The sequence below is a fragment of the Bremia lactucae genome, linkage group LG1 (assembly GCF_004359215.1).
Source record: "Bremia lactucae strain SF5 linkage group LG1, whole genome shotgun sequence".
Classification (NCBI taxonomy): domain Eukaryota; phylum Oomycota; class Peronosporomycetes; order Peronosporales; family Peronosporaceae; genus Bremia; species Bremia lactucae.
The window spans coordinates 7,933,260-7,945,053 of NC_090610.1; the positions used below are offsets into that span (position 1 = coordinate 7,933,260).

The following is an 11,794-nucleotide window of genomic DNA, read 5'->3' on the forward strand; positions in this document are numbered from 1 at the left end:
GGATAAGTCGAATAACAGAATATGGTACCGATCATTGGTCATACCAGACCAACGAGTTAGATTTCCCATGAAGGGTAACCAAGGATTCTTTTCGGAAGCAAACCGCCAAACATTGCGGTCACATTTCCGTTGGCTCATGTTAAAGTTAACGCTATCATGGATCTCGTCGCGATCTTTAAAATCACTCCTTTTCTGGTGATACATACTAGCATCATCGGTAGCATTCATACCGAAGTGAACTTTACGATCACTTCGTTCCTGGTGATCATACTGACATTACCAGAGTGGTCGTCGTCCATGGGGTCATCACAAGATGGCTCCGCACCAAAAGGGTCTGACGGAGCGTCAAACAGCTCCTTCATCTCCTGTTTGGCTGTCACGTGAGAACCCGAAGGCTACACGGATGTAGCCCCGGTTAATTCGGAGGCCTCAACAGCTTTCACCGAGTCGGGCGATGACGCGACTTGGCCCAGTCACCAACAATGGAAGTAGTAGGTGACTTGTGACTGCCACTGCCACTGCAATAGAAGTAGCAGTTGACATACACCAGCCACCTCTAATTGGAGTAGGAGGTGACTTCTTTCCCGCAGTAGACGCTCATGCGTCTACTAAAACATTTTTATTACAGCTGCACAGATCCGTGATCTGTGCAGCTGCCAGCTTTGCGGCCCACGGGTAACGCGCGCACGGGCGCGCAAACGCATTGATTTTTAACAGAAATAAATGACGCAATAAGAGTGGAACATTATAAACCATGCTGCAAATTTACAGGGTAAGAAACAATAGTATTTCCTGTCACTCACATCAGTAACTATTATGACTGATGGTTGGGAGATGATGTAACGTGGTGTCCCGTTACATAAATATAATTTCCTGCAAGAGGAATATTATTTATTTATTCCTATGAGAGGAGATAAATTAAGAAGTGCAAAATGACTATCTTTATTAATTTTGACTTAAGAGTTCCAATATTACCAAATCTGGTGACATTGACGCTAAAAGATATTAGCTATTTTGATTGGTTGCTATAAGTTTAAATCAGCTTTACGAATCGTTATAAGACACGATTGTGCGGTGCGCAAGTAGGTGCCGGATATAGTTTGTTATTGATACAAAAAAGTCAGTAGTAGATAGAATATCGTTACGTAGGAGCTTAATATATTAACACAGTTTTTTGTTTTCCCTTTTCTAAGAACTTAGATTTAGCCTTTGGTAGATGGGACTTCCTAGCTACTTTAAATACCTACTCTGCACGTCGTGCACGTGAAGTAGTCGAGGCGCCTCACCTTCACTGTAATCAGTGTAGGTTGACTAGTAATGTTATCAGTGTTGGAAAATGGTGTTTAACAGGGTGAAATACCGCCAGGTCCCAAGCCATTAAGAAACTGCGATTCACCAGAACTGTCTTTTATTTGTTTATTTTGGTGGAGACCTTCTTAGCTTTGTATTAAAAGGTTATGAGCCCAATGGCGGGTGAGGAAGTGTTAAGGGGCGCAACACCCAATTACGCAGGGAATGCGTATGGGGAAGAAGCGCAGGTTGATGCTCGCGAAAGAAACGCCACTGAGGAAGAGTACATAGGCGCTCGCGAAAGAGTTGTGCCAAGTGTGGAATTCTAAACAGGCAGCGACATTGCCCTAGACCTCGCTATGATTTCGATGGATAAAGAGCGTCAGGGGCCAGGACAGTACCATACTGACGGCCACGTGTTACCCCCTCGTAATTTGTATGCAGGTGGATTCGGGTCGATGGGGCAGGCCCCACGACCAAACGTGAAAACGGACCTCGGAATTGTGGGAAGGACATCAAGTTTTTTGCTAAGCAAAGTGGAGTTCATGGTCCAGGTGCGCGCGCGTGGCGAGAGCAGGCTCAAGCAAACTACCAGCAGCAGCCCGCGTGTGAACGCCAGCGTATGCAGCACCAGTTCCAGCATGAGTTGCACAAAGGTGTTGCTGAGTTTCACCAAGGGGTTGCTGACTTGCACCAAGAGGTAGAGGGGTTTCGAGAGTTCCGGCGTCATAAAGAAATAAATTTACGCCTAGAAGATCAGCTGAATTTACGTGCTGATGAAAAACCTATGGGAATACATGGGGTGAATCGGATCTCAATTTTGTCAAGGTCCCGAATTCAAGTGAAGGCAATATAAGTATTGAGCCTTTTGATGGATCCGAAGTCTACAAAGGACTCGGAGCTGGATCTGTGCAATGAGGTCAGCTGTGCTAGTCAAGATTGACTTCGCTGAGCAAGCGTGTGGTTTTCGCTGGCCGGAGGAATACAAGGTGTCTCGATTTAAAGAATTTCTTCGCGGGAAGGCGGCGAGATATTTTAATCACCGTGTGCACAACTGGTGGAAAATGTCACCGACTCTTGAATTTGTTATGGGCAGGATGGTGGATGCCTATCTCATTGTTATTTTAAAGCAACAGTCTATCAAGCTGTTCGTCGAAAGGAAAGATAAAGACCGGACGTGGAATGACCACTTGCTTTATCTGGTGGCTCTGCAGGAGGCAGCAAACTTATGTGAATAATTAATTTTGTAAAATATCGTGAAGTACGCACAGCCCGAGTCTTAAGCGTTTATCGCACGGATTACTTGGCTCACGCTGGAGAAATTTTTCTTTTTATCCGAGGGCTGGAGGATGAGACAATGCGTGATCGTCTCACCGGTCGTGAGCTCGTAAAAGCAACGATTGATGATACGATATCGCAAATGCAAACAAACTGGTCACATCACGCGGCGTGCAAAACGAAAGAAAGGGAAAGATGACTGAAATCAAGAAGAATGTTGCACCAAGTGAAGGCACCAAGTGGACATTTTCTGCAAAATATGGTGATGATTTGAACGACGATGATGGAATTCTTGACACTAGAGCAAGACGTCATTTAGTCCGTGATGTGTCGATGTTGACTAAGGCTGAACGCTGTATGAACAGTGAAGTGAATTGACAGCCGGATGGCACACCATCACAAGTTACCAGAAGCGGGTAAAGCGCGCTTGCACACATCTTTTGATGTTGTAGACTCTGAAATTGAGCTGTCGTGTGCTTATTATTCGCCGACACTGACATGAAATTTGGTGTCGTATGGCCGTTTGGCAGCCACGGGTGTTTGCAAGGACAGTCAAATGGAAGACACACTGTCTTAAGGAAAAAATCGATGGTATTTTACGTTACGACGAAGAATCACATGATGATTGTGGATCGAGCTGTAACAAACGAGGATAAACAATGGAGTGTTGAAATGGTGTTTTTACAGGCTGAAATACCACCAACATCAAAATATACAAATGAAAGACAATTCTGGAGAATGGCACTTTCTAAATGGTTCCAAAAAGCCATTTAGAAAGTGCTATTCTCCAGAATTGTCTTTCATTTGTATATTTTGGTGTGTAGCAGGTGACAGAAAAGACGGAAGGTGGCATACCATCTCGCAGGAGCGAGGAGCAACTGCAAATTGGGGTGGTAGTCGGTATGACATGTAATGTTAGTAGTAAACTTACTCTTTAAAAACTTATTTGGAGACCTTCCTAGCTTTGCATTAGAAATCAGTACTATCAAAGGGTGTCCCGTTTCAGTCGAGGCACCCACCTTCACTGTACTCAGTGTAGGTTGACTAGTACTGTTATCAGTACTAGATAAAGGTGCCCCATTTCAATTACCACATTCGGTAAATTTTGAAAATGTTAGTAAAATTATTTAAAAGATAATAATCTAAGGGAGCCGTTAAAATGCCCTCAGTTTCTCGTTCAAATGCCCTCAGTCGTATTTGATTGGCTAAGGTACGCCCTGCATTGCGTCAAAACACCACGTGGCCACTTTCGTGAAATGACCATTAAGACGTGAAATTCAGCTCTCTTCGAATCAGCCATCATAATTCAGCTGTTCACACCATGAATATTCTCGCACCTCCTCTGCAATTGTTATACAGCTCTTTCGTGGCAGCAAAGGAGACCGTTGATATTCATGCAAAAGTCTACTCTAATGTAAGATGTCGCGGTGATGGTGGAGGTTCTAATAGCAAAACTGCTACGATTTATTCCCACCCACGAAGAATGGTAAGGTAGTGGCCTTAACATTGATCTAATGCTGTCTTAATCCACTTCTGATGCTGTTATTGTACGTACTGAGCGTGGTGGGTAACTTCGCACGTTATGGCCTGCCTCTCTGCGCATGCCGCATCTTCTTTGCAATGGGGTTTATGGGTTATTAAGGTTTAAAGCTTTTTAACCCTAAAACCCATTGGCTATTAAGGTTTAAAGCTTAATAACCCTAAAACCCCATTGCAAAGAAGATGCGGCATGCGCAGATAGGCAGGCCATAACGTGCGAAGTTGCCCTGGCCACAAACTCAAGCTCCGATGGATTTCTCTGCGTTGAATCTGTCGGCGTCCTTACGGCCTTGCATACGCACCGGATCACATACCAAAGCCGCAGAAGATGGAAGGGCAAGGGTACCTTCAAGTAAGTAGCGCTTTCGGCGAAGGGACGATTCTTCTTCAGACTCAACAGATATTGTTCTCGAAGCATCTGTCATTGTACCGAACTTGGGGCTCCATTGACCGTGGGTTATGGCCGGTGCAGCCACCAATGCTGATCAAAATCGTTCATTATTAGTAGATAATTTCACACAATTAAAAAGCAATGTAAGTCTCACAGTGAAATTTAGTAATTCTGTTGAAATAGTGATACCTAGAAGTTGGTCTCCACGCGAACGAAAATCATGTGAGCAGGGGTTCCCCCCATTGTTGTCTTCCAATTGCCCTCACAGTCAACAACCACATTTCGTAGCAAATACTGCTTGTGCGCACCCGCAGACCTGCAATCGAGATTTTGCCAATACTGCTGCAAACACTGGACCAAGCTGCATGCTGCTGATCGCGCTTTCTTTGGCATTTTGCTGCCTGGCGCTGGCAAGCTGTCCATCACAAGCAAGCTTGATGGCCGTGTCCACGGTCAAAAGATCGCCTGAGATGACACGGTAAATTAGTTACGGAAACGTGACGGGAGAAACTTGCGGTAGCAATGTATACTAGCTACCTGTGGATATAGCAATCCATTTTTTAAGGGCAGCATGGACCCTTTCACTTCGCGAGGTTGATTTGTGGCCATAATGGCGCACACACCGCATACATGCGCTGACAAACCTTTTCTAATAGAAAAGGCAGACTTTTTAGTTGCGCATCGTTGGATCAACGTTTTATTATGAGCTGTGGGTTACTTATATATGAGCCATGTGCTCGCTAAATACTGCAGTGTTTCACCGGATAGGTCGGCTCGCATTTCCTCAAGCTGCGTATTGTTTTTTTTTCTCAGTAGGAGCGTTTACTATGGAATTCCAGGCTTCGACAAAAATCAAGAAGGCTTCCTGCGACTGAAAGGCCGCCCGTTATTTCGCAAAAATGTTTTTGCTGATATGCCGCGACAAAGCAAAGCGTTTGCTGAAGGGAAAGTCCTCGAAATTGCCGTTATGAGATCCAGCTCACGGTCTGTCACAAATGTGAGCAGCTGCAGTTGATGATCGATCCCGCAATTATGAAAAGCTTCCACGAGCTTGTTCATCGCCCAGCGATTATCGGCTGTTGTTTCGTAGCAAAACGTGAACGTCGCGTTGGTTGCCATAATGCCAACTACGTGCAGCAATGGTCTCTTGTATGTTGCATCAAGCAGTCAGATACTCTACTTGCTGTACTTGTTGCAAATTGGTTTCGCTGACGGTGAAACATTGAACGAATGTGAAAGCTGCACAGCTGTTATCTATCATGATTAAGATAGTATTTGTATCATAGATCAACGAAGTGTTAACCTAACCTGCTGGCTATCTGGAGCTTGCTTGGTATGATACATGACACTTTGGTGTGCTTTCAAGGTTGTCAAGGTGCGCATGCAGAGGGGAGCGACCAGCTATCATGTTAACTCTGTGCGCTCTGCGTAATATCTTGCGCTGATGAATTAATACCATTTCCCTTTCCTTGCTGGCGTAAGGCTGTCACGATGCGGCTTGGTGCAACTTCTGATCTACCTAGAGCAACCACAGTTTGCCGATCTTTTACGGTCAATTGTCTCCCATTTGGATGAGCGGAAGGGTGCTCAAAGGACCCATAATTGTGTTCCGCACAGTCAACTTTGACCTGCCACATGGCAGCTTTTAATCCCGTTGTCGTACTTAATTTCTGAATTGACAATTAAAAGGGACAGCCAATTTACGGCTCAAAGATGTACGCACTTTCGGGAGGCTGGAGTTCCTAATGACCGTTCCAGCTTATAAGCATTGCAACTTTTAACCCTTGACGTCCTCAGCCTTTCTGCTTTTAACTCTTCTAGTTCGAAGGATGCGTACAGCGTATCCATTTTTGCGGGCATAAATATCAACGGCCTCCTTTGCTGCCACGAAAGAGCTGCAGAACAATTGCAGAGGAGGTGCGAGAATATATATGGTGTGAACAGCTGAATTATGATGGCTGATTCGAAGAGAGCTGAATTTCACGTCTTAATGGTCATTTCACGAAAGTGGCCACGTGGTGTTTTGACGCAATGCAGGGCGTTTCTTAGCCAATCAAATACAACTGAGGGCATTTTAACGGAAAACTGAGGGCATTTTAACGGCTCCCTAATTTAATCTCTTCTTATATTGTCTCTTAAAAATTAGTTTTATAATCACTTTTATAAGAACTATTATTCACGGCACACACCGCTACATTGAACAGTTGTAACGCGTCAAATTCTGCATATTTTCCATTAAGGATGCGCGACTCTTGTTAGAGCCCACTCAGACGCTGTGTACATCTACGTTAAGCAATAAAATGCGCTTTATAAGTGCATATCCTTTTCATTAGATATAGGCGTCTATACAACAAAGCTGCCAACCCAAGCACTTCATATATAAAGCCTATGTTATGTGTAACCGTAAGATTAATTTTTGTAGCTTGTGTTGGATTAAAAATGCAAAGAAAACTCATGAAGAGCAAATGCATGTCAACAAGGGTAAGTGCCCACCACTTCTTATAAATACTAATCTGCAGGCAGGCACGTCTCAATGCGGTCACGCTCTACTTAGACAAACACCCTAGCACAGCGAGATAGCGGTTTAACAAGCTGCTCGTGTGTTGCAGTGAGGTAGTTGTGGTGGGCGCGTTAGCGACCTCACCCGACGCACTAAGTCCTCTAGCAAAGTGTCGTCATGGGAGCGGTAATCTGGCTCCTCGTGCGCACTTACTAAGTAGGAAGTAGTTTTCAGACTGAGTTATATTTTACCGCATTAAATATATATACCTATTTTTACCAATCAAAATGTCATTTCTATAGATAACGCTAATACGTATTGCGAGCACATCTTTCTAGATATCTCGCGTAACGGATGACGCTAGCCGTCATTCCTCCTAATGTAAATGCACCTATGAGCATCATATTCACAAGGATTGGTCACAAATCTGAACCACACCCAAGTGGCGGGTCTGATTACATTATTTAAGTAATTGACCATCCTCTTTAGTAAACCAAGTGTACTTGACGGGGACTGTGTAACATTAGGGCAACTTTAGCCCGTTACACCATCCCCCCTTTAAGAACGAATTTACACTTCAAAATACGTCAAAGAGGAAGGAGGAACTGCGAGCTGCTTGACGCGCCGCTAGTTCTCCTATTCACACTAGCGACCTGTGTTCTTATACTCGGCGCCAAAGATGCCACCGAAAAGGGGCCACGTTGGTGGGTCGTCTACGAAGACGCCTACATAACCTCGCACTAAGGGCACGCCTTGCTTTAACACGCCGGCAGCGTCCAATGCCTTAGTCGAACGCCGACAGCTACTGCTGCTGTCGCGTTAACAGGGTTAAAGGATCCATCCCACTTTAAAAGTGAGGATGCTGATCCGTCGCACATTGTCGACTACAATGAGTCGACACCGTTGCCGTCACCTTATAGTAGTGATGCGGACAACGAGCTCATGAGGAAGAATGAAGCCGCATTATTGCCCATCCAAAATTCTCTCATGGCTCACAACATGGAAACAGCAACATTTACGAATGCTGTCTCGTCGTCTGCGCTGAATAGCGCAGCGACTATAAATGAGAGCACTGCCCATAAATGCGCAGCCGCTTCTATGTTGGGTAAAACTCAACGCCTTATGCTCAGATTATTATCCGTAATGGCTCTGACATAGAGGATTCTGAGTCTAAAGCTCCGCCGACGGGGCACGTGAACGTGCTCTGTCGGTGTCACAAGCCAGTCGTATTGAACGTGGTTATGTGATGGGTGACATATCACCGATGTCCCCTCCATCTAAATTTCCTCGTTTAAACGAGCCAAGAGCGTCGCTCCTAGAGCGCGCTCTTCTAGACGCTCATAAATATTATGGCGTCTTTAAATCATGGAAGGCTCAGGAAAAATCGCTTGGGCGTATTTTCCTGATCCCGGTCGTGTTGCGTTCAAATGAAACAACCGAACAATACGAGACGGAATTTACGCGCCGCATTCATCCGCATTCCGATGCAATAAAACAGCGATCGCAGCTAACTAATTTCGCCCGCTTGCGTGTGAGAGAAATCATGGGCGATACTGTATTCCCTGTTTCATCTCACAACGCTACTTCTGCTAGTCCATTTTGGACTAGCGAAGAGGCCTCAGCTGGTGCTTCTTTTCATAGGCAGCCACCAAGCCGGGCACGTCAATACGTAGGGTATTAACCGGTTTACAAGAGTCAAAACTCTTCGAGTAACCTTTCCATTAGACGAGGACTTGATACCTTTGCCTGACGGAGCGGTGGGCAAGCAACCTTCCAACAAGGAAGCGTTGATTCCACCCGCATCCATCAGTGCACGCGGCGCCCGATAGGAGTGGCGATCTCGCCTACGTACTCGAGGCTGTCTTACCTTCGTCCGTTCAGTCTCAGGCGTTAAGCGCTGCTGAACGATGTATTGCGAATCTCGAGGGTCAAGTCACGCAACTAATCTCGGATCTTTTTGATGTCCGAGCGAAGGACCTTCAGGGTTATGAACGCCTGAAGACTCGCTTGGACCTTTTTGAGAGGATAATTGCTGAGGGATCCGCGTTATTCGCGTGATGTCCCTTGCTCTCCAAGTCCTGTTCGTGGTGGGAGGAATCGGTCCGATAACGTTTTGCCTTCGCCGTCTCCCTCACCAGAACGACGAATGACTCACGGTCGGTTTCACCATCGGTCTCCTTAGACGGATGGGAATATGTGACCTCACTTGTGTCTACATACCGTTTGAGATGACCCACGTAAATTACGGGGTGCGTCTTCATATACGGAAAAAGGGTAAGCCTATAGCTTAGGCCTCCAACCTCTTCTACCACGTAAAGGGCCCAATGAAACGCGGCAACAACTTCGTAGTACCCCTAGGTAGTACAGAAATTGCATCTTAGGTACTGTAGCAGTACTTAATAGTACCTTTTCAGACACTTTAAACCGTTCATTACTTTTGCGACCATTTTGGTCCGCATATTCTTTTTGCTTGTCCTGTGCGCTTGCCATTGAGTCACGGACTTTACGTGTGATGGGTAATCGCTTATCTACAAAGCGTCGAGCCTCGCTCACGCTTTTAGCATCAAACTCGCCTATGATACCGCCAAGAGGTCGGTCATATGACGAAGTTTCATTGACCACTGCTAAACTGGCAGGGTCACTAGGGCAAGTTTCTGTCTTTAAGATGATACCCTCATGGGTCATCGTCATATTGACAAAACTATATCCCACTTTCGCACCGAGCATAGTGAGGGGCCCTCCCGCACTAAGACTCGGGCTGCGCACAAACGAGACTGGCGTCCGAGGATGGCGCAGTCCGTTTGTATAAAACGATGTCTCACCCGTACTGGCGTGGTTAATCTTATAGGGAGCTCTACAAACGGCAAGTGCTTACTCCATTCGTTGGGAGTTGCTATAGGGCGTAAGATATCCGACATGACCCGATTAGCACGTTCTGTTTGGCCATCGGTCTAGTGATGATCTGCGGTCGACATGTAGATCTTGCTACCTAGCAGCTCGATCACATGTCGCCAAAAATCAGACGTAAAACGTGATCCCGGTCCGAAACTATGGACTCGGGCATCCCGTGTAGTCGGTAAACATGATCCAGGAACAAGAGAGTTGCATCCTTGCCTGTGATCGATGTTTTTCATGGTGCTAAATACACCATTTTCCTCAGTCTGTCTACAAAGACGACGATTCCCGTCCGACCCTTATGATCGGGCGGCATGCCAAACATGAAATCCAGACTTACTGACTTCCAACAATCCGTTGGATTGGTAGCGGCAGTGGCGCACTGCTGAACGGTGCAGGCTTAATGCGCTGACACTGTTCGCAAGAGCGAATATAGTTGGCCACCCATCTATATAGGTGTGGCCACCAAAATTCCTCTGACACTCGTAAGAATGTCTTTTCACGGCCCAGATGCCCACTAGATGGTGCATCATGGAGCTCGTGAAGGATCATCAACTTGAGATCTGTGTCATGAGGCACATAGATTCTCAAGGGATCACAAGGTGACAGCTGATGCCATAACAGGCCATCGCTGTAGCTAAAGCGATTTAGCTTAGCTTTCAGGTGCGACGGAAGGGTTACCTTTCGTCCAACAAAGTGATCCAACAGCAGGAAAAAATGGTCGTCCTGACTGTCGCTCTCTTTTATTTCAGAGGCTAATGAGCTCGTCACGTGTAAGCCTTCATGGCTGCCAGCAATGAAGGCTGAAATTTGCTTTAGCACTAGACACACTTTCCTGGTGTCTAACCTCGAAGTCTGGTCTGCGCGATAAAGCGTCAGCCAAGACATTCGACTTACCCGGCTTATATTCAACTTTGAAATTAAATTCAGAGAAGAATGTGAGCCATCTTGCCATTCTAGGCGAGAGGTGCGGTGAGTTTATTGCGGTCCGCAGTGATGCGTCATCCGTATAAACCACAAATGGTTCGGTGCCCAGTAGGTGCACACAAAACTTGACAAGAGCATACTTTATTGAAAGCAGCTCTTTGTCATGCACAAGGTAATTCAGTTCCGCGGCTTTTAAACGCCGGGACTGATAACAGATGACGCGGTCAACGCCGTCGTCATCCTTTTGCATTAGCGCTGCCGATTGCAAAATTACTTGCATCGCAGACGACGCTAAAGGGCTTATCCGCGTCTGGCAATGCCAAGATCGGTGCCTCAACAAGAGATTGCATCACTGTTGTGAAACCATCATCATGTTCTTTTAACCAAACCCATTATGTGTCCTTTTTAAGGAGATCAGATAATGGTTTAGTTTGCTCAGCATAATTCTTGCTATACTTATGCAAGTCATTAGCGAGCCCTAGGAATTGGCGCAAATCCTTCACATGCCGCGGGATTGGCCATTCCTTTACTGATTTTACCTTGTCTGGGTCTGCTCGTACACCATGTGTACCAACGATGCAGCCCAGTACAGGTATCTCAGGGACCCCTATGACGCACTTTTGCAAGTTGACGTACAATTGGGCGTCCTTTAAAGTCTGCAACACAGCGTCTAAATGACGCTTGTGCGACTCTATTGCGCTCAGCCCGTCCTCGGCCCTACTATGCACGAATACATCGTCAAAGTAATGAGGCGCGTAGGCACGGTGCTGACGCATCACGTGAGCCACCACTCGGTTGAATGTCGCTGGTGCGTTTTTCAAACCTTGGGGCATCACAAGCCACTCCCAAAGCATACCGCTTGGGGTGCTTACAGCTGTTTTGGCTACATCGGACTCTCTCATGAGTACCTGATAGTAGCCATCCTTCAAATCCAACGCGGAAAAGATAGTTGACTTTCCCATGGAGTTCAACAA

At 46.0% G+C, this 11,794-nt stretch overlaps 2 protein-coding genes across 2 annotated transcripts; both read left to right on the top strand.

The window, feature by feature from the left end:
- Window positions 1-1,649: 1,649 nt before the first annotated feature.
- On the top strand, window positions 1,650-1,994 carry CCR75_009534 (uncharacterized protein; the record flags this gene model as incomplete). The annotated part of the gene is made up of 1 exon (XM_067967573.1): window positions 1,650-1,994. One exon carries the CDS (start codon window positions 1,650-1,652, stop codon window positions 1,992-1,994), a length of 345 nt encoding a protein of 114 aa, XP_067820177.1.
- Window positions 1,995-2,763: 769 nt separating this feature from the next.
- CCR75_009533 (uncharacterized protein) lies at window positions 2,764-2,946 on the top strand (the record flags this gene model as incomplete). The annotated part of the gene is made up of 1 exon (XM_067967572.1): window positions 2,764-2,946. One exon carries the CDS (start codon window positions 2,764-2,766, stop codon window positions 2,944-2,946), a length of 183 nt encoding a protein of 60 aa, XP_067820176.1.
- Between the last annotated feature and the right edge of the window lie 8,848 nt (window positions 2,947-11,794).